A 23,594-nucleotide genomic window follows, 5' to 3' on the forward strand; every position below is an offset into this window, starting at 1 on the left:
TGTTTAATACTATATGAATTTAAAGTTGCTCAAATATAGCCAAGCTCATTTCTTGTGCGTAATTTGAGAAAGTCGCCACCTTGGACTGCGCCATTTCATCCATGACGTCACTAAGTGATTTACTTTAATTCACGTGGCCACATTTATGAAATTCTTTGTCTTTGATTCTGGTGACTTTCTTCATCAAATCAGTTGTTAACTGTGAGAGATTGGTTTGCCAAACCCCTCAATGTAATTTCATGCCAAAGAGAAAATAATTTACATAGTTTTCTAATGTCGCCAACTTCTCTTGGCTCTATTTTCATCGCTCCCCCGAGTCCGGTCTAAGTCAGGAGCGCGGGCTCCTTTTCTGAACAGCGGCTGGTACTATTAATCTTCCCCAGCGATGTTTTACACTGGGATAATTGCCCGACACCAATACTTTGTTTTTCATCCTTTACAAGCAGGGTTTCTGTGTCGAATTTGCAGGATCTTTGGGATCTTTATCTCAACGTAGTTTGCGACCTGCCTAATCCCTATTATTCAAAGGAAAATTAATCTTAAACGCCCCTGCCCAGTAAGTGAAGCACATTCCAAGTCAGTAAAAATTTATCGGCGTAGTTTTCAGCGCTCTTCGACCCTGAGACTGAGAACTTTCTTTGTCGAGTCTCAGTCGACAAATATACTATAAGGAAATCTCGTCTGAGTCATGGAGCTCCTATTCGAAACTTTGTCTGCCAGAGCTCAAACAATGCTAACATCTAATGTAAATGAGATATTCAAAAGTCAAAATTCTACTTTTTTTCGGTTCCCAAGTCACTCTTTATTGAGTTTATAAACAATCTTTGGTGCTTACCACTTTACTCCAAAACGCTGGATTTTTTTTTGGGAATAGGCCAATCACGATATATTAACATTCCAGGCTTGAGGGAATAAAGCAAAAGAAATCACATTGAGGTTAAGGGATGAATTTCTTTTGCCTTCTTCCAACAAGCGTCGGAGCCAATGTAGCATTTTAATTATTTATTCATTTGTCCAATTCAGTTACACATGTGATCAAAAAAGTGCGTCGAAAATGACAAATTGAATGCAACTGAATAATCATCAGAAAGAATCTCTTCGGAATTTTTGGACTTCTACCGAAGTGTTCCTTTCAGTACCCCGTTGGAAACACCCCCGAACGCTTCCGAAACATTTGTATGATCAATCAACTTTTTCTGTTCTTTTTATGGACAAGGACGAAGCTTTTGCAGGCAAAGATGGGGAATTGTACACGGCGTTTAGAATAGTGCTCATAAAAGAGTGTACCGAAACTTTATTTGCCCGAACAAAGTTACAATTTCGTCAAAAATGTCGAGGAAGCCATGCTAGTGTGATCTGTAGTTAAATGGAGTGTCCACAATTACTCAGACACCTAAATAAAGTTCATTCATTCATTCATTCATTCATTCATTCCACGTGTAACAGTCAAACTGCCTGATTACAACCTGAAGAAACTGAATAGGACGAGGTGCGACACACCTGCTGTAACGATAGTTACGTTTTATGTCACGCCACGAAACCACCCTTGTTTTCCGCTTGAGTTCAGGTGGACCCCAAAGGTACCATATATTTATTAATTTAAGACCGTTCAACACAACTAGTGAAACAAGATCAGGGCAAGTCACAGTGAAGAGGTTGTCACATATAAATACTTGGCAACTCAAGCTCTAAAAGTAGGTTAGTCTTAATTGATTGTTTTGTTGAGTTAACCCGTTTTTGACGTTTTCAAGTAATTGCATCTTAATTTCTGAAGTCGACGCCATTTAAACAGAGAACAAAATTGTTGAAGAAGCCATGTTGGTGCGCTCTGTGGCTATTGAAGTTTGCTCTCTAATGCTTTATTACTGTAATTAATTGCTTGTTTGGTTGATTCGTTTCAATCTAACTGTAACAGGAATAAACAGGATACTATTTTTTTCCTTTAGGCCGCCCGCTACGCAAATACGATTGACTTGTCATGAAACATGTTTTCATTTGTTCTGTTCCTTGCGGTGTTCTTTGATTTTACCTGTTCAACTCCGTGGCGGCAAGCTGCTAATGATAATGGTAAATATTTTCATTTTATTGCACAAATAATCTTGTTTTTTTATGTTGACATAGCGTGATGATTGCTTTGTCTGCCGTATTTTCCTCATCTGCTTGTGGCCAGAAAGCAATTTGGTACCGGTTCATTTTGAACTTTAGAGTGTTAACTAGACTTGGTAGAAAAGTGTGTTATGCTTTTGGTAGTTTTCGTTGCGCCCAAAAGAGCTTTCCGAGTGTGGAAGCATCGACTAGACGAGGGCGGCGAGTCCTTTGGTTGCCACGTCCAGCGGTCGGATGTTACATAAAGGTGAAACAGCCGTGTTGGTCTTAATTTTATTTTTAGACCAGTTGTAGGAAAACCCAGCTACTCGTGCCTGAAAAATATGGCCTTCGGTGACCAGAATTTTGTCACTTTTACCTTCACAAGCCGTTGAACACGTGGATTGATATCTTTCTGCTGGTTTATTGTTTAAGCTGGGTTTGCTGCGTCCAGAATCGTTAATGTCTTGTCTTGTAAACATCATGGCGTCTTTGGAAAAGTGTTACTGTTGATTTCCGAGAATTTGCCGAGCCCGTAGTTGTCCTAATGTCATAGTCTGGTCGTATCGACGGCCCGGGGGAGGGGAAAAGGACGGGGGGTGCTCGTCGGAAGTTTTGAAAAGAACCCCTAAGAGGTACCAAGATGCTGTTTTGTGGGCGTGGCTTGAAATGTTTTCCACCCCTGATAGGTTTCAATTCTAAACCAACACATTTCTCTCAGATGCGGATTTGCTATCGAAAAACTACTTTTTCCTCTCAGATTGCTTGAAATACATTTGCCATAAGTAAAGTCGTTGTTAACGAGACATTGCCCCTTGGTTAAGTGTGCGCTAAATTTATTGCGCGTTACTCATTGCCGTCTTTTCATTGCAGATAATCCAAGTGGCCTTAAAGACAACACTGTTATAGATCGTATCGAACAAGCCAACGAAGGCAAGTCTTTCTTTTCTTCACATTCAAAGTCCGGTTACTAAAGTACTGACGCTATTTACAAAGGATCGCAATCAATCATTTAATCATTCATTCATTCATTCATTCATTCATTCATTCATTCATTCATTCATTCATTCATTCTCTCATTCACTCATTCATTCATTCATTCATTCAATCAATCAATCAATCAATCAGTCAAAAGACCAGTCTACCGACCCACCTACCCGCCCACCCACCAACCAACCAATCAATCAATCAGTCAATCAATCAATCAATCAATTTAATCAATTTAATCAATCAATCAATCAATCAATCAATCATTCAATCAATCAGTCAATCAATCAATAAATTTAATCAATCAATCAATCACTCAATCAGTCAAAAGACCAGTCTACCGACCCACCTACCCGCCCACCCACCAACCAACCATCTATCTATCAATCAATCAATCAATCAATCTTGATCATCCTTGACATTTCTGGTCACCTTGCAATCACAACTGCTAGTATTTGTTAGTTTGATTGACTGGCACACGTCAGTGTGATTGACAGGAACACGTGATCATCAATTGTCAACTAGGGACACGACAGTCATCAGTAAGAGGCATATTGTTTGACGCTTTCTCTCATTTCTCTTCAGAGGACCACGTGGATCAGAAAGTCAAGAATATTTTTGAAGCTGACATTCAGCTGACCAAAAGCGACAGCGAAGGAGTGGACACTAAAAATTATAACTCTAAAGATACAGCCAATGTTGATGTGGACAGTGTCGTTTCCAAGCGCAAAGCTATAAGCTCCCGCCGATATCTCTGGGTAACTAAAGAAGTGCCGGTAGAACTGGAGGCAACGGCAAGTAAGATGTCGCGAAATGTGGTTTACTTCTGAAATATCTACATTAGATACACTCTTTTTATAAGAAATACCTCTTACTAAACGAGTTCTCGGTCCGTACTGTAAGTTACGGACCGAGTTTTTTCCCCATCGTGCGATTTATGGCCCAAGCGCGAAGCACGCGGGCCATAAATCGAAGGGGAAAAAAACGAGGATCCGTAACTTACAGTACGGACCGAGAAGATGAGGTTAGTAAGATATTTATTATATCTCTACTGTGTGTCTGACGGGTTCGGGGACGATTTCTATTCACGCGGAACGGCTTCAAATTTCTGACGCACCTCGAAAGCAAAACGAGTCAATTTGAAATCGAAAAGTCGTTTGCACGCTTTAATACACAGTTTAGAGTAAAAAAAACGGTTTTAAACTTTTACTTGCTATAAAAGGTAAGAACACTTGGAGATGAATCACGAAACACTCTGGCAACAAAACCAACTTTATAAATTTTAGCGGGCCGTACAGTAGAATACGGCCCGCTAAATTGACCAATCACAGCGCCCGTACTAACTGAGAGATTTGATAATATATTTTATAAGAATATCGAAGAAGAATGTTTTAAGAATAATCCCGAGGCTGAGATTGTGAAATTCATGTAATTTTGTGTCTCGAAAATTTGTAAATAGAATGCAATTGCATGTTTTTAACTAAACCGTATAAAATTCTTACTTTTTCTAAACGGCAAAACTAGAAGGAAAGCATGAAAAACAGCACTAGACTAGTAGCATTTCTGCAAGAAGTTATGTGCGTCATGCATATCAGGCTTAATTATATGGCTGTGTCTCACAAGGACTGGGAACTACCGAATTCACGAATTTGATTTGCTGAAATCGATATCGAAAGCGGTCTAGATTTTCCCATCTAGACCGGCATCTAGACCGGTTATATTTTGCGGAGAAAAAGTTGCAAACTAAAACGCAAAACTATTGACTGCTTACTTCTAACAATGTTTATTTATGAAAGTGACAAAAAGCCTGATGAGAGAAAAAGTAAAGAGGACGAGCAAACTTTGGCAGAATTAAGTTCTGCTCATCCCGTTCGCAAGCAAACCAGTTACATTGAACGAATTAAATTGTTCTTGTTTGCCATATAACAAGCATCTTATTAACCGAGGAGGAGGTCTGTATGGGAGAATCTTGACCTCGGTTGTGAGTACAGACCTCACTGCGTTCGGTCTTTACTCACGACCTGGGTCAAGATTCTCCCATACAGACCTCCTCCTCGGTTAATAAGAGCTAATTAATGCCTGCAGACCGGCTCCAAAATTACTTCAACACCATCCAGACACTAAATACATTTGAAAACAGAAATGTCATACGCTATAATTTAAGAATATTCACAAGAATATTGTCAACCTAAAATTTCAGGGTTAGTACGCACCTCTTAATTCTCTGATAGTTTGTATTAGAATATGACATAAAATTTCCAAGACAATAGATATGCGATCAGCTCAAAATTAAAGCATTTTTTAAAACTGTTTGTCCTTTTATTACTGATTCCTTATGCTATCAGATGACAAGAGGTTCAAACAAAATAAATAAATTTAAATCCAGTTAAAAATTTTCACTTGTTTCATGATGTACACTGGAACGGATTTTGAAAAATCTCCAAATTGACGATTTTCTTTATTCTCATCATTTGTATCGGTCTTCTTATTTGTATCAACACTGTATGGAAAAGTTAGATAAATGATTAAGAAATTCTTTCACTCGTGTCTTTATTTGGGAGGTGGGGTGGCCTCATGATTAGTGCGCTCGACTCCGGATCGAGCGGTCCGGGTTCGAGCCCTGGAAGAAGCATTGCGTTGTGTTCTTGGGCAAAACACGTAACTCCCACAGTGCCTCTCTCCAACCAGGATTATAAATGGATATCGGCGAATTTAAAGTTGGGGGTAACTCTGCAATGGACTAGCATCCCATCCAGGGGGGGGGGGGGGGGTAGAAATACTCCTGGTTGCTTCATGCTACAGAAACCGGGATAAGCTCCGGCCTGATGGGCCACTTGGCTCGTATGCAGGCTTTACCTTTACTTATGTCCGTGTATCCTTATCACAACAGAATATGCATGGAACAATATTATAGCGGCTGTAGATGAGATACAGAAGAAGTCGTGCATTCGATTCAGAATGAAAAAGAGTGGTGATAGAAACTGGATACGTTTTGTAAAGAAAATTGGGTAAGAATGCTGATGTATACTAACCTGTGAGCAGGGTGCAACTGGAAGGAAGTGGCCACGGCTGGAAAGTCCGACAAGGAACTGGCCGCAAGTGAAGTAGCCAGTGGGTGGGGGAAGGTGGGTGTTCCATATGGAGAGAAAAGAAATCCCAGGTGCCCCACCGCAAAATTATGTCCACCGAAAAGCGAATCCATCTCAAGCTATTTTTGGTACTTATAAAGTATATAGGAAAAGTATTGTGTGGGTACAATATCTTACGTATTACATTTTGATGTCTTTCAAGAGCAAAACTAAAAACTTAACGTTAAAACAAATGTTAACGTATTAGCTTCGCAGCGAATTAGCCATCACTTTTCGAACCAGTACAAATGGGAATATTTGAAAATGGTGAAATAAAATGTTTTCGCATTTCGCGTTGTTTCCTTTTTGCGCTACATTTTATTGTGCATTTTGCGTCAGAACTTATTACATTTTGCGTTTTTACTACAGTTTGGGTTAAAAAAAAATGTTTTTTGTAAAACCATGTCATGATTTTTAATTACTATTCAGTGGGCAGTTTTTTGCTTTGTTAAAGAACAAATTATTTCAGTGCCGCACTTTGTTTGTATCTGAGACGTATCTGAACTTTTTCATATCTAATTTTCGTTTGCTATCTGATTCTCTTTTTCGGCAGGGACTAGGTGGAATTCTGTACATAGAAGGCAGAAATATTTCAACAAAGTACAATACACCTTTGTTTTTTTTAGGTGTTATTCACCAGTTGGTCGTCAGTATCAAAAGTGTGGTATGCAGGAGCTATCCATAGGTAAAGGCTGTAACAGCAAAGGAATCATCATGCACGAACTGATGCATGCGCTCGGTTTCTGGCATGAACAATCCAGGTCAGACAGGGACGACTACCTGGAAGTATTATGGGAAAACATCAAAAAGGGTACGTTATGTTTCACTGGTTAAAAATAATCAGTTGGTATACCTGCTTTGGACATTATTGGCCGGTAACTTATCCATTGTCCCCAATGCGGCGTGACAATGTTCTATTGGAGAAATGATTGCGTGACATGTTGAAATGCAGGAGTTTGTTGGCCAATGGAAGTACTCATTTTACAGGTCACAAGTGACGTTGATCTAGATCATCATTGCTGGCCATTAAATTAGTGGATGAAATTAGAACTCTTTGGGTGCAGCTATCATTTGTAAACATAAGAATTGCAAGATTCAAACGGCTTCTACGTCAATCTCGTCTCCAGAGCCCGCGCGTTCTCGGTCAGCGGTGTCCGAACGTGCGACGCTCTGGGCGAAATCAAAAACCGGAACCGGCATCTCTTTTGTTCTTATGGCTAGGGACATTGTTTGTGTTGTTTTCTATTGTTTCGTTTGGCTAACTATAAAGAACCCTGTAAATGGTGTTAATATTTTGCTTTTCGTCGTTTGGAAAGGACTCTGCAGGGGATATTGCTTTGCTACACCAACAAATTCTCAGAAAAACCTTCAAGCGAAATGTTTTTTGATCATTGAGGAGAATTTATCTTTTGAGTGTGAGACTAATCAAAAGAATAAACCGATCCATGCAGGGCAAGAACATAATTTCAACCGCTACAAACCCAAGCAGATGGACTCCCAAGGAGGCGCGTACGACTTCTCAAGTATCATGCATTACGGAAATTACGCATTCTCCAAGAATAACAAGCCAACCATGCTGTCTATTAAAAATCCTCTGCTTCAGTTTGGACAAATCGAAAAACTGAGTGACACTGATATTCTACAACTTAACAGCATTTACGACTGCAAATGTGAGTACAATGTCAATCTATTTTGTGACCTGCAATGTGGTAATGTTGTCTTTGGCCCCCTTGCACTAGGCTTTTTCAATCCCGCCTCCCGCTACCGTTTTTGGCTCAATCCCGCCATTCAGCTCCACCCGGAATATTTTTCTCGGTACAGACTGGTAAGAGTCGCAGTTTTCCGCGTAATGTCCGTAACGTGTGATTTTCTGTTTTTCATCCCGAATCCCGGCGTCAATTTTAAAGCTATTCCGCATCCCGCCTCTCAAAATAAGCAAATTACGCTTCCTCCGAAATATGCTTCAGCACCCCGCCATGAGAATGTCTGTCAGCCCGCCTCCATTTTCACTCATCCCGTATCCCGCCAAACCTATGTTGGACCCTTAAGCGTGACATAGCTGCGCTGGTTGGTCAGTTTTTCTTTTCTGAAGAGTAATTCCTTACGTGTCACGTTAATCTGTATCCTCTAAGCGCAACGTGACAGAGCTGATCAGGGTTAGATCAGCTCCGCTCAGTTGATTGAGTATCAGTCTTGAACTGAGTTCAAACTGTGGAGCCTTCATTGCCACTGGTTAGCGGCAGGGAGCGTATCGCTAACCAGTCGTAGCTTAGGCTCTCAAACCAGTATTGACCCACTTGCTTGCGAAACTTCACGCTTTTGAGTGTTCAACATTGTGAATTTTTCAAATACTGTTATTTTTTCCTTCTGCAAGCTGACAAAAGTCGTGGCTGGAGTAGTTGGGGTAACTGGAGTCCGTGTGACAGAAACTGTACAAGAGAAAGAGAAAGATTCTGCTCGGCCAAAGACTTGAAAAAGTGTCCAGGAGCGACGGAAATTGACAGGGTTGAAGTACAAAAGAGAAAGTGTCGATCCCAAGAATGCTATGGTGAGTTTGAGATAATTAATGAAACTGGTACAAAGGAAAATTAATGCCAACCGATGAATTATTTTTGCCACCCTGTCAAAATTCTAAGAATAAAGGCCAGTGGAGACTAGGTTAGAAATCTTATACAGGTACTCGTAGGCCACATAACCCTTTCAGTGCAGCTCGTAGTAGTATTTGTAGTAATATATCAAACACGAGAGAGAGTGTTTGACTACAATTTCCAAACACCAATAAGAGAGTTGAAAATACGACGCGCAAATTCGACGCGCAGCGGAGGGTTTTTTTACCAGCTTGGAAGTGTGGAAATGTAGTCAAACACTGTCTCAATCCGAAATTTAAACGAAAGAAAAGATGTAAAAATAAGATCATAAAAATCTATGCTAATTAAAATGAGATATCCAAACGCCTTAACAACGGTTCTGGTTTGAGTTTGAAAAGCAACTGGAGATCGTGCACTTGGGTGATACCAATAGCCTGGGCCAAGTAACGCTCGTACTGGTTGTGACATGCTCACCGGATCTAACAATAGATGCTGTAGCTGTTTTCTTTGATTTTGTTGTGTTAACATTTTCACCAGTAAGGTATATTCAGTTCTGCTGCAGAAGCTTTTCCCGTTATTCAATTAATTTTCTACCGACTCTAGTTAGAATGTGCGCATGGAACTTGCATGGAAACGAAGAAGCAATCGAATAATTTTCTTCACTTATATTTAATTAAAAAACTAAAGAATGGCCACTTTGGCTCAACCGCTAGGCAATCTCCTGAAGATGTTATCGGTAGAGTCATAGGCTCGCAATACGTGCAAATAGCTAAATAACTGTTAGTCGGACAAGAAGCCTACCAATGGACAGGGACATCGTTGCAGCATCGTGGTGCCCCTCTTAAAAACTCCTACCGTGATTTTGTTTCTTTGTTTGCTATTAACACAGTTCCAGTTAAAGGCCACTGGGGGAGGTGGGGACCGTGGTCGAAATGCTCTCGGACATGCGGCCAAGGTTACAAGACCAGGTCTCGGCAGTGCGATGATCCGACACCCCTTTATGGAGGAAAGTTTTGCTCGGGAACACTCGTCCAATTGAACCCTTGTCAATTGAAGGAGACCTGTAAGTCAAGCCGTTCACATCTTAATCTTTATTATATCTCTCAGTTAGTACGCGCGGTGTGATTGGTCAATTTAGCGCGCCGTATTCTACTGTACGGCCCGCTAAAATTTGAAGATGTTTTTGTTGCCAATATGTTTCGTTATTTGTCGTCAAGTGTTCTTAACTTTTATAGCAAGTGAAAGTTTAAAACTCTCTTTACTTCTGAAATTGTGAAGTAGAACCTGCTAACGACTTAAGAGTGATTTAATAACGATTTCAAATTGACTCGATGTGCTTTCGAGGTGCGTCAGAAATTTGAAGCCGTTTCGCGTGAATAGAAATCGTTCCCGAACCCGTCAGGCACACAGTTTTTCGGCCCTTACTGTAAGTTACGGATCTTCGTTTTTTTCCCCTTCGATTTATAGCCAGCGCGCTTCGCGCTTGGGCCATGAATCAGTAGGGAAAAAACTCGCTCCTTAACTTACAGAACGGTCCTCGATCTCGGTTAGTAAGAGGTATTTATATTTAATCCTCTTTAGAGTGGTCTTCAATTGAATGTCGAAAGTAATCAGGCGATTTCTTTGGTTTTGGTTTTGGTTTTATCACGGTTTGAGATTGGCTGAGTAGTCTAATTGGTAAGCAATTGGTTTGGTTTTGGTTCTACGACACTCAATTGAAAACCGCTCTATCATCATTATTCATTTCGACAGGCTTTGCATGAGGTTTTAAGGTAATTTTTTTCAAAACCCAGAACGTAAAATGCTTTGGAAGAAAGATGGACGCTTTGTGTTTTTTACACAAAGAGAAAACCCAAATTAAATCAAACTTGCCAGAAATTCTTTTAATGATTAGAACGAAGCATCGAAAATTTCCACGCTACAAACGAGATTTTTGCTTCATCTTATCTCATCCTATAAGCCCAATCTCTTTCGTCTGGTAGGTCGGTTTTTAAAACAAAGTCAAAGTGCAGTAGAACCGGTTATTCCGGAAATGAGAAGCTCCTTGTTAAGAGTGAATAAAGTTATTACTGTTGAAGGGATTTTGTTGTAGAGATAAATTGTCATGCATTTCAAAAGTGTGCACGACAAAGGCCCCGTGCACACTACGCCGGAGGAATTTGAAAACGGAGGTATCACTCTGAAAACACATCAAATGTTTTCTCTCCACACTACGCCGGAGGAATTTTAAAAAGCAGCAATCACCGATCATTTTGCATTTGTGTTTGAGGAAAACAGGGTCAAGGAAATCACGTGATTATAGTGATGTCATCGCTTTCGAAAAGATCCGTTTTCAAAATGATTCCCGTCCACACTAAAACGCAAAGCCGGCGATTTCAAATTCATCCGGTTTAAAGAACATTTTCCAGCATTTTTGTTGTCACTTATTGTAATTTGCAATTTGTTTTCTCAATTTGAAAATCAATAACAACTATTTCAAAAGAGAGCATTTACGAAAAGCTCCATTTTCGTGACGGATTAGTGTGGACGGTAGGCAGAAATAAAGCTGCGTTTTCAAACTCCTCTGGCGTATTGTGGATGGGGCCTCATAACAGAAACCACATCGCTAAATTGAAACTGATGGTGATTCTTTTCCTTAGGCGGATGGTGATGATATGGTCGCTATGGTTACCAAGCAGACAAGTTACAAGCAGGCTCAAAGTCAAAAAGTGCCTCTCGTGACAAAAATGATAATAAAAGAGGAAAAATGCTACAGAGAAACAATATCGTACTAATATATCACAAAAAAAAAAACAACAACAACAAAGCAAAAACTGAAGCATATCTTGATCGCAGACAATTGTAGGGGAAAAAATTATTTGCTAGTAAGAAACGCTTGCAAAAGCCAGTAACTGGGCCATTAAAAGAAGGCTAATATTGCGCAAAACTTCTTGTAGTTTTAGCAAAAACTGTAAAATCTTTGCACTTTTGCGCGACTTCAAAAAAAGTTCTGTTTACTTTTGCAAATTAGTGCTTGTAAAACCGGGCCCTTTCAGAGCCGCCACTTCTGCTTCAATAGGTGCTATAAAGTTGATCGAAGAAGCAGAGCAACAAATTTTTGAGAAAATAAATAAACTCATTTACTAGAAGAATGGAATGGTTGTCACTAAATACTACTTTCTTTGTTTTAAGAATGGCGTCATCTGAACTGCGGAAAGGGAAAAATCTTTCCATTTATCATTGATCATTTTCGGAATTTCCGAAGATGTTCCAAACTTTTATCGAATGGTTTCGAAAATCGTTACTGATTATTGTTTAATAATTTTCGAAAAGAGAGAAAAAGCGAACGATGATAGACCAACGAATGCTTCCGAGCGTTTCCCGAAAATCACCCGATCACAGACGAAAGAGCACTCAAACGTCTCCTTAACCGATCACTACCCGATCATGTCCTATTCAAACCCGCGACGAACAAACACTTGCGAACATTTCTCGATCACTTTCATAGTCATTGACAAACAAGCAGTTCCGACCTTTCCACGATCACTACTCGATCACTTTCGTGATCATAGCCGAACAAGCACTTCCGAAAATTTCCGGATCACTTTATGATAATGAAAGAACACACTCCCGAAAGTTTCCCGAAGATTTCCCGATCACTTTCTCTTTAGTAACAGAACGCGCCCGAACGTTTCCCGAACGCTAACAGTAACCAAATCGGCTTGCAAATCGTGGCAACACGATCGAATGAGAAGACCACCCGCGACCACCAGAAAAAAACGCACACTTGGAATAATGGCCCGTGAAGTGTCATTTTCTAAATAATTTCATTTATAGAGTAAATTACCTCAAGAAGCAACTTAAAAAGCCAATTAAGAAACGAAATTGGTTCGCAGATTTCAAAGGTGAGTGTTTATCATTGTAATCTAATATTTACCTGCCGCTTGATTCAGTACTTCAAAAATTTTGCCTTAAGTGTGAAATATACCACCCTGCTTACATCAACGTGAATTGTAACCGTGATTTTTTTTAAAGATATTTACCTTGATTTGTTTATTTATTTTTTCATTATGACCAAAAAATATTTTTTTCATATAATGTGCTGTATACTTACAAAAAGGAACAGGATAGAGAAAATAAATCACCCGTGCCCAAACACCGAGAACGAACTCCAAATTTGATTTAGTATGGGTTATTAACTGGGCATGAAGGCCATACGGTTGTATGTGTTGACCTCGAGGTCATGACATACGGACCGAGAGCAGCTTTGTGAAATCAGAACGTCTTTCCTGATATTATTCCTTGCTTTTATGTTACGACTCACCACTCAACTACACAGTGAATACTCATCTATGGCCATCTTATAATTTACGGTACGCCCATACATTCCAATGAAATACCCGCCAAGTTCGATTATTTCGTTTTACATGCATTTATGTTTTGCTTCATGAATATTTTTTTTCTGCTAAAAGTTAATTAGTTCTGCACTGTAATATTTTGGCATTTTTACCGTCCGTTAATTGCTTACCTCCATCATTCGTAATTAAATGTGTAATGTGGCAATATTTGTATTAAGTGTTATTTTGTATCTTTTAGGAAATAAGACATTAAACTAAAATTCATCGTAGAAATATCGCCGGCCTAAGAACTACCTTACAGCTGAGGGTAGGACCAGGACAAAAGACCTTAAAGACAAAATGTTTTCAAACGAAAGCTCTGCTCCAGACAGTAAATACTTTCCCTGTCAAGGCTCGTGAAGGCTAGTAAAATTCAACTGCCAATCAATTAACAGATGTTGTTGCTGACATTTCTTCTCTGGGTTGCGCTTTGCCTTTCGCATCCTTTAAATGGTGAGTTGTCTATCTTTTTGCGCCGTTCTTGGTAACGAGTTTGTTTCATGTAAGATTGGTTTTCCATTTAGATCGGTTTTCAACTGAGTGTCGCAAAACCAAAACCAGGGAGGCATATAGACCAATGAACTAGTAAAAACTGGAAGTACATACATGTTGCTGCCGGAAAGCGCGGGAAGATGTGTGCGTACGAGTCACGATTGGTCTTGGTTTTGCTTCTGATTGAATGTCAAAGTGTCAATCGCTTAGCATAGCAATGAAAAGCCAAATCAAATTTAACACTCAAAAGAAAACCGCTCTACCACCGAAAGTAATGTTGTTTGGCATTGTAAGAGGTTCATTATCTGTCCAATCACAGCGAAGATTAGATTAATTCTTATTCTCTGCCGATGTTTCTGCCAATGACATGCAAAAGCAAAGCGTTTCGCCAGCTACAATTTCCCCGCGCAAACCAGCGGGTACATGTTTTTCCGTCCTTACCTGCCAAGTCGCATGTGGATTGACTCAAGTTAATGCACGCTGATTGCAGTTCCATTTTCTCTCAAAGTTTCGCAAGTAAGAGGGGATATTTTTGTCGGATATTGAGAATAATAAAAAAGGACAATAAGGATGCTGTTCCATTTCGTCTCGTTGCCCGACGAAGTTTTTAATTAGTTAAAGGATTTGGAAACCTTTACTCGATTCAGAAGAGAGAGAGAAGATCCTTTTTTCTTAGATATAAAGAAAAGACCGAAAAGACCAGCTTAAGGTTGACTAGGTCCTTTTTGTTGATGATAACGGGATCAAATATCTACAAATAACAGATAAACCTCATCACCATCCTCCAGTGTTTGATGGAACTGATAAGACAGTACCAACGGACTTACAGGACAAATCAGTCGTTGATGAAATTGAGGAGGTCAATGAAGGTAAGGTTAGGTGCAAGCTAATCTAAATGACTTTTCTCCTGCCCTTGAAAGCACCTTACAATGTGAAACCCTGAAAATAATGGTCTTTTTTTAATCCGAATCAGTCAGTCGCGATAAAAATAACCAGTGGACGGTAAATTCCGGTCTCGGAGATCGAACTGAGCCCGTAGTTTTCGTGTCACAGTTGCTTAGCAGCTGATCATGCCACGATGGCGTCACAACTTTCGGAGTACTTTGGAGTCCTCGGGTGTTCTTCGGAAACGTCACGAGTACTTCAACGAAGGTTTACCGAAAACGGTATTTGATTTTTATCCCTGACTGTTACGTAAAGTAAAAGTAAAATCTTTCGTTCCTCTTTTCCAGATACTGCTAACGGAAGTAGACTGTTCGAAACGGACATCAAGCTAACTCGTCTTGACCACAACCGAGTAGATACGAGCTTAACCGGAAACGCACCAGGCGCTGATGTTGAAGTGGGGAATATTGAGAAACGAAAAGCTATACGCACGCGCAGAAAGATTTGGCCATCCAGGATCATTCCTGTGGTTCTCACAGTCGGTGAGGAAACTTTTACCCGGGGGGAACTCCCATATAAGAAGGACGAGAGTGCTGGTCGTACCTTTTAGGGGTTAAAAACGGAATTTTGGTGCCTCTTAGGGTGTTTAGCCTCAAAAGTTCCACAGCGGGAGCTTTTGCGGTACCCTTTACGGTATTGAGCCAAAATAAATATATAGAGGATATTACACGTTGGCTCGAAGATATGAATTTTATGTTCTCGTGGCAAGAACAATATCTCACGAGTGAGCGAAGCTCACTCGTGAGATATTGTTCTTGCCACGAGAACATAAAATTCATATCTTCGAGCCAACGTGTAATGTTCTTTTTATTATACGGAGAAACCAATTCAACAAGAGCAATAGGCGGGAATCGTGACGTCATTGAACGATACGACACTCACAAAGGTGACATACGGAAAATACGCCACTCGGGTCCCGGATGAAGTGGCGTATGGAATCTGCGAGTGGTTTCGTTCCCAGTAAAACACTCTTCTCCATATAATAAGACAGGAGATTGTGTGTTGTTTTAAAATTGGTACCTCTTAGGAGTGAAAACCATTTTAAGCCACACCCACAAAACGGGATCTTGGTATCTCTTAGGGGTTCTTTTCAAAATTTCCGACGAACACCCCCGTCCTCTTTATATGGGATACCCCGGGGAAATTTTATCGCTCAAGTTATTGGAAAGTACATCGGTCTCTAGAAGACTATAACAGTTCTATGACAATAACGGTCAAACAGTTATGTTTGTCAAGGATTCGATGGAACTTTAAATCTTAGAAGAAAAAAGTAATTCTGACATAGGTGCCAAAACGTTAATGTCAAACTGAATACAACTGATAATTGACAACCTAAATTAAGTTTACTGATGGATTGGCAAACATCTGTGGGAGCAACTTGGCCTAGTGTTAACAGAAGAACTATAGCTTCTTCATCATGTCATTTCGACAACTCTGCCTCCAAACCTTCGGTTCTAGATCTGATAAAGTCAATTTGATTTTGTTTTTCGTCGTCTTAATTGATTATGTTAATGATATCTAACTCTGTTCTACAGCGATCTCGAGTACTGCACCGCTCTGTCGCAAATTAACTTCAAAATCAGGATTTTTAACCACTTCTATGACGTTTTTTTTACAGCTGAAGCTCGAGAAAATGTTCTTGCAGCAATGAGGGAGATTCAAAATGCATCCTGCGTGCGATTCAAAGACAAGGAAGATGGCGACAAACACTGGATTAAACTGGTCAAAAAAGCCGGGTAAGGAGAATCAAATTCTTCTTCTCTGTGGGAAGGAATGGGAGGAGACATCATGGTCTGTCGCGTTTGATATAAAAAAAAATTTAAAAATGTGCTTTTATCAGAGTTTTCCTACTATCTGACGTGCCAATAGAAATCACAGCGTAGAAATCTCAGTGGCGACAAGAGAACGGTTGCATTTCTTGCTTGTTTGGGTCGATAGGCCATTCAAACTCCACTCGCCAATTGTTATCCATCCGTTCGTTCGGTGTTTGCGTTCTGTTTACCGCTAATCATTCCAAAGTGGAGTAATCGCTCTATAATTCCAAACCAAACAAAAATGCGATGAAGGTAAAAAGTATATTTCATATTTTTTGTGTTAAATAGTACCATAAGTAAGTACTTATTTTAGCTGTGCTAGTATCGCAAAGTGATGCCAGTATAATTGCCAGAACGTTACGATATTATAAGTATTAAGTAAGTAGGATATTATAAGCAAGTAAGTAAGTAAGTAATGTGTGGTATTGTTCATTGATAAGAAATGCTAGTGTTGTAAATTGTGTTAGTATTAAAGTACAGTTAGTAACGTAAGTAATGTCGTCATTGTAAGTAACGTTAGTATTCTAAGTAATGTTTGTATCACAAGTGAATATATGAAAAATCATATATTTGAACTGCGGAGAAAGATATGACGACATGATTGAACATCACAGTTATATACACAACTTAAGCAGTTGTGAAATTAAAGCCTGAAAAAATATTCAAGCCTGAACGGGATTCGAACCCATGACCCCTGCGATACCGGTGCAGTGCTCTACAAACTGAGCTATCAAGCCAACTGGGAGCTGGCCACGTTGTGAGTTCATAATAAACCCGTATAAGCCCGTGTTGTAAGTAATATTAGTCATCATTAATATTAGTATTGCAAGTAAAATTAGTTAGTATTGTAAATAGCGTGTGTATTCCACCAAAAATTTAATCTTCAGAAAAAAATTGCATGTTGACTGTTTTGTTTGGTTTAAGGTGTTGGTCCAATATTGGCCGAGAGTACAGTGTGCCTGGAGCCCAGGAGCTCTCCATAGGTGTAGGATGCAACACTAAAGGAATCATTACGCACGAGCTTATGCACGCCCTCGGGTTCTGGCACGAGCAGTCCCGCACAGATCGGGACGACTATATAGCAGTATTATGGGAGAACATTAAAAATGGTAGCAAATATATTAATACCAATACAACGCTAGCTAGAGATGAGTGGTGAAGTCTCTTGGCCACTTGTTGTTTATTAAGTGTTCAGTTCTAGTGTCGTTATTGTTTTTTTTTTTTAATTTTTGGAAAAGCTTACTAACTGTGAGGTTATTACTCAACGTATCAACGTGCATCTTGTGAAATCACCATTTACCTTACGGAGCGTTTCCATGGCAGTTATTATGGTTTTTGAAAACAGCAGGAAATTTTTGCAAATGGAAAGAACTCAGTTCCCAAATGATACAAAGTTCATTGTTTGAAAGAAAGTTTATCGTTTGAAAACATTTGGCGTGACCTGAAGTCACCCGACGTCTCTGTCAACGCTCTATTTAACAAATTGACGTCAGCTTTTCATGCGTCTGTCCTAATATTAATCATGAATTTTGTCATAACATTGTCAAAGTAGCAGTGTATAATAACAATAGCAAAAAGGCAGAAATTATAAATTGTGTCCGTTTGTTTACCGACAATGAAAATTAGCCAATGAGCGCACGAGAATTTATGCAGTTATTGTGAAAATTGTTTTGCATTTTCTTGTCAGGTCAACAAAGAAACTTCAACAATTATCCGACAGAAGAGGTGGACTATGCTGGCGGAATGTACGACTTTGAGAGCATCATGCATTATGGCAATTACTTGTTCTCCAAGAACAGAAAAATGACAATGGTCGCACTGAAAAATCCCACCTTGCTATTCGGCCAAAAGTTGCGTCTGAGTAAGACGGACATTTTGCAATTAAACGCCGTCTATGACTGCAAAAGTAAGTGTGCCATAGAAAACTTTTGCTAAGTTTCAAAAATTCTGCAGGTAGGGTTTAGAGTCACCTTAAGTTTTCAAATTCCACCTGCAGGATTTTTTTAAACTTTGCACAAAGTTTCATCTTAACGTGCTTATCGCGATTTGATATTTAAAAATGGATTGCACTGACCCGTTTTTGAATTATAAGCACTTAAAGCCAAAATCAATGGTGTTTTTGACAAATTGCATTGTTGCTATGGTAACTCATTATGCCTTGAAGATGCTCTCAACTTGGTCACCAATGATTGGGCATTTACGTGATACCTATATTACAGCATCATTTGATAAAGGGTCGCATTATTGATCCGTCAAATTATAACCGCTGGAAAGTGCTGGAAAATGTTGCCAGCCACCTTAAGTGCAGCCCCGGTTCTATAAGGTTAGATCTTGATGGTCCCTTAGCTACCACATTTACTGGGTTCCACTGTCGCTGGACGCTGGGTTCCAGGACTTTTGATTTTTTAGTTCTGTACTGGGACGAGGTGAAGGACCTTTCTGTGGATAACGCACGATACTGGCCAGAGTCACCTGATTAGGGCGAATCGTGTTGCTAAACAATACATGATGCGCCCTGTAATTCATCCATTTGACCATAATCACGTGACTCTGGCAAATGTTCTTGCCTATCAATGGCAGATTTGCACGTCGTCGTCATTTGACTTCAACTACCAGAATTCCTTTCGTTTTTTCTTTATTATTTAAATTTTGAATTCCCAGTGGGGTTTAAATAACAATTGTCCTAATTAGCATAAGGAACAGAAAAACTGAAGGATTCTGGTAGTTGTAGTCAAATGACGCCATCGTGCAAATCGCCTATTATTCATTTCTACAATCTCGTTGCAACAAGTCCACGCAGACTGACCGATAATGGTGGATGATTGGCGAATCATGGACGTTTTGAAACACGGAACTACACACTGCACTGCAATCGGTTGTAAATCAGTCGTTTCCCCAGGCGCAAAATTGAATCGCTCATGTACGTTTTTTAATTAAAGTTTCCTTTTTTAAAATATTAGGGAGTTTAAGTTAGCACGACGGCGACGTCCAAGACAACGTCGATAAAATGGCTGTATTTTACCTACGACTCTCGTGATACTCTAAAGTCATTTAGATCTTTTCTCTCTGCCAAAACTATCACAAAACTGAATGTGGGACACAGCGATAAATCTAAAATAAAAATTTAAAAATTAGCCGTTGTGGTTCATGTTTTTCAGACAACGCAGAATTTGGTCATTTCACGTTGTTGTTTTGCAGAGGACGGCAAAGAAATGTACCAAGAATTATAACGCACGTGCACAGTTATTGTTCTGCTCATTAGCCTTTTTGTTTAGCGACGTTGCCGTTGCCGTTGCCGTTGCTGTAGAGGTTTTCCTGAACTCCCTATTTTGTATGCTGCGAATTATCAAAGTCACAATATAGAGGAGGATCGACGAAAGTAGTATCGTTGCCATGGCAAGAAGCTAAAAACAACCTTCGTGTCGTTTTTTGGTTGCTTAGCAACAATCGAGTAGACCTGAAATGAGAGAGTAGCCTATGTGATTTGATGTCTTTCAAACAGCTCCTAGCGGTGGATGGAGCAGCTGGACAGACTGGGGTCCCTGTGACAAGGGGTGCACCATGATTCGCGAAAGGTTCTGTGCATCAACAAACAGGGAAAACTGTCCCGGGGTGGACCCTGACGGGATACAGACAGACAAAAAACACTGTGATAGTGAGGAGTGTAATGGTGAGTAACGAACGAAAAAAAAAAAGCTGTTGTTAGAGTGTTCGTCTACAATGCCTGATATAGTTCACGGAAAACGAGGAATATGTTAGAGAGGTTAAGCATGACGTTTACGGCAAACGGCAAAAATGAAACTTTTGCCGTCTCTCTTCAGCTGTATTTACAGTAGAGGGAAATTTGTATTTGCAATGAATAGTAAGAGACGTTACTCCATTTTTGTATGCTTTATTTACGGATTAGGAGAAAAGAACTCATAATCAGAAGTTATCTTTGCCGTTTGCCGTCTGCCGTTAACGTCATGCTTAACCTCTCTATTGTAACCGGTGGCAAACGCGGCGGACTGTTAGAGGCAATAAACAAGGAGTGGGGGGGGGGGGGGTGGAGAATCGAGGAAAACACAGGATATATTGTGACAAGGAGAACGCGCGGCTGATTGCTTCTGACTGATTGTATGAAAGAAGTTAATTCTCTCGCTTGTTGCTTCGAGTATGATAAATAACAGGGATATGAACCCAGCAAATGCATGAAGCAACACAAAAACAGAACTGTTTTTGAAAGCGTTTGTGAAAAGCCTAGATCACTTATATGAGATCTTTGATTATTCTTCATGATTTGTTCCTAGTCCCCTTAAACGGCCACTGGGGTCGGTGGGCAGCCTGGAGCGCCTGCAGTAAAACCTGTGGTAAAGGCTACCAGACGAGATCCCGGATGTGTGACGACCCTCCGCCTGAGTTTGACGGCAATATATGCGAAGGATCGCTTGTTGATGTGCAGATGTGCAAAGGAAACAGACCCAAATGCAAGAGCTCCAATAAAGTTACAGGAACAAGTAAGTTGTCACTCCCATTGGAGTTTTGTTACAGGAGTGCGGTCTTCCCCCAAAATTGGCCATTGTTGAAGTCAATGGAGGGAACATTAACTCCATTTAAAGAACTAACTCGTGAAAGAGGGTTAATGCCTCATGAGAGCAACGCGAATGACTAAAATTCGCAGGACTTTTTTCAAATTAATTCTTCTTTAAGTAGTTCTCACTTGGGTTTCGAAAGAAGTTCGAATTTGCTTTGCTTAAGCATGACTACGCCACGCGATTGGCGTAAAAACTTGCGCAACTTTTTCAACCAATCAGGATTAAAGTCAAGACCAAACGTGACTGGCTCGCAACGTTTTCCCGCGCTTCGCGTCAGCTACATTTATTGGTCTTTATCACCTTCAAGTTTTGATTGGTTGACTAGGTTGTCTCTTTGTGATAGGCTAGACTGATAACTTTGGTGTTGGTTTCACGACACTCAATTGACAACCGCTCTGATTTCACTTAGCGCTAATTTCAACGTCGTCAGCAAAGTTACGCTCACGCATTGCTGGTCCATTGTCCTACGAAAGCCGAGGAGGGACTTCAGACTTCAGACTTCAGACTTCAGACTTCAGACTTCAGACTTCAGACTTCAGACTTCAGACTTCAGACTTCAGACTTCAGACTTCAGACTTCAGACTTCAGACTTCAAACTTCAGACTTCAGTCTTCAGTCGCAGACCGGATCTTATTCTATCCGGTGAAAGTGTTGCTTTTAAATTTGTCATCTTGCGTTTTTATGTTTCTTGTCGGAGCCTATAGTGTACAAATGCGATGTTAACAACGAAATTGCCTAAATACCGCGAGAAAAATGGTTAGTTTTCCTATTAACACACGTGTATCCTCCATACTACGACAATTTACGTGAACTCCAAGAGCATCAAATATAGCCACTATGGCTACTATGCATAATTTGAATAGCATTGTTTTTATGTTTTCAGACGCAGGTTTTTCACATGAAAAGAAGGCTTGGGATATATAAAGTATTGTTATTCAAATATCATGTACATTTAGACTTTTTTGCGATGTGTCTATGATCCTGTCGCTTCTTTATTGCTCGCTTCTCTTTTTCTAGACTGCAGGCAGTCTCTATTTTCCTCGAAAGTCCGTGGGGAAGAACGTGAGGCAAAACAAGTAAGCATCCGAGCGTGACTTGCGAACGGCGATATAGGAGCGGGGCCTGCGCTACTAGCGGCTCGCGGCATCACCGCTCACACGCTCACTTGTTTTGCGTTCTTTCGAGGAAAAGAGAGACCGCTCGCAGTCTAGAAAGAGAGAAGCGAGCAATAAAGAAGCGACAGGATCATAGACACTTTGCAAAAAAGTCTAAATGGACCTGATATTTGAATAATAATACCTTATACTTTTTCATGTGAAAAACCTTTGCCTGGAAACATGCAAACGAGGCTATTCAAATTATGCATAGTGGCCATAGAATTAGATCCGGTCTACGACTGAAGTCTGAAGTCTGAAGTCCCTCCTCGGCTTTCGTACAACCGTTGACTGCGACTTTGTTTGTTTGTTTGTTTTTTTGCTGGCTAGGTGACTGGCGCAAGAGAGCAAGAACAAGAACAAGAACAAGACTAAAAAGCGAAAAGATAAATGCCTTAACAAATATTATCTATAAGATCATACCGGGTACAAAAAGTAAATCCTGATCTAAATAATAATAAAAAGAAATTAAGTAACTGATTGAGCAAACATGCAAACAAATAAATACTTTACTAGGCAAGTGAAAATACAAATGTAAATACATGCATAGAGACAAAATGAAAAAGTAAATGGCCAGGAATAGATAACATGCTGACATGCATGATATCTGTTATGTTATGTTATTGTTATGGACATGTCCAAACGCAGTTTCGTTTACTTAACAATAGGCATTGGTAATAATGTAATAATATACATGAATTAACATACATCAATTTACACAGTGCTCATTTCCAGAGCTCAATGACGCTTTACAAAGGTAATCAATTCTTTATCTCACTATCAGGCCCGATAAATATTGCAAAACAATTTCTTCTTTACGGCAAAGCAACCAGAATGGAATATGATACTGAAAGACTTGAATTCGATAAAGCTACACTCAAAGGTGGGATTGGGTTTCTTCCCATAGGGTACTCTTTAAAGAGAGGCTCAGCCTGAAATGGTACCTTTGTCAGGTAAAGCTGCCTGATCAAAGCACACAAAATTTGGTAATCTTTTTTAATCGCAATAGATAACTTTTTTCAAATAAGTCACCTCTCTTGTATGTTCGTTCTCTAATAACGTCTTGCAACACTGTAGAACTTTTTAACCTTTAAGCGTTAAATTACAGAATTTGGAATTACAGAATTTTAATAACATTCAAAAGATGATATAGATAGCCAAGAAAATTTATGAGCAGAAAAGGTAGCCATACGTGTTTAAAGTTTTACATTTACCGCTTGTACTTTTTGATTTCACTTTTCTGATGAGATTCGTTGTCGAAAATAAACTTTAAACAGACTCATATTTACGCTTTCATGTGCTGGCTGATTCACGAATGTAAATGGTTTCCCCCTGCCTAATAGCCTCTCCCCCCGCTACCCCCATCCCCGCTACCCCCATCCCCGCACCCTTCTCCCACAAACGACGTGACAAAATAACACCCAGGGCTTTAACAGAGCTCTTACTGGTTT

At 39.9% G+C, this 23,594-nt stretch overlaps 2 protein-coding genes across 3 annotated transcripts; both read left to right on the forward strand.

Moving 5' to 3' along the window:
- The first annotated feature begins 132 nt into the window (after window positions 1-132).
- Window positions 133-13,546, forward strand: LOC145490872 (meprin A subunit beta-like). 2 transcript variants are annotated; one of them, XM_081469993.1, is made up of 9 exons: window positions 133-2,067; window positions 2,959-3,018; window positions 3,658-3,870; window positions 5,963-6,080; window positions 6,827-7,011; window positions 7,652-7,870; window positions 8,575-8,748; window positions 9,678-9,851; window positions 11,428-13,546. In XM_081469993.1, exons 1-9 carry the CDS (start codon window positions 1,986-1,988, stop codon window positions 11,436-11,438), a joined length of 1,236 nt encoding a protein of 411 aa, XP_081326119.1. In that variant the 5' UTR covers window positions 133-1,985; the 3' UTR covers window positions 11,439-13,546. The 2 variants fall into 2 exon arrangements, with proteins under 2 accessions (XP_081326119.1, XP_081326118.1); XM_081469992.1 differs by lacking the exon at window positions 11,428-13,546 and having other exon boundaries at window positions 9,678-10,058.
- LOC145490886 (zinc metalloproteinase nas-13-like) lies at window positions 13,542-21,256 on the forward strand. The gene is made up of 8 exons (XM_081470006.1): window positions 13,542-13,617; window positions 14,421-14,525; window positions 14,889-15,083; window positions 16,220-16,337; window positions 17,340-17,524; window positions 18,103-18,321; window positions 19,918-20,085; window positions 20,705-21,256. The coding sequence occupies exons 1-8, from the start codon at window positions 13,560-13,562 to the stop codon at window positions 21,064-21,066; spliced, it is 1,410 nt and encodes a 469-aa protein (XP_081326132.1). The 5' UTR covers window positions 13,542-13,559; the 3' UTR covers window positions 21,067-21,256.
- Window positions 21,257-23,594: the final 2,338 nt, after the last annotated feature.

This window comes from Orbicella franksi, chromosome 6, assembly GCF_964199315.1.
Source record: "Orbicella franksi chromosome 6, jaOrbFran1.1, whole genome shotgun sequence".
NCBI classification, from domain to species: Eukaryota; Metazoa; Cnidaria; class Anthozoa; order Scleractinia; family Merulinidae; genus Orbicella; species Orbicella franksi.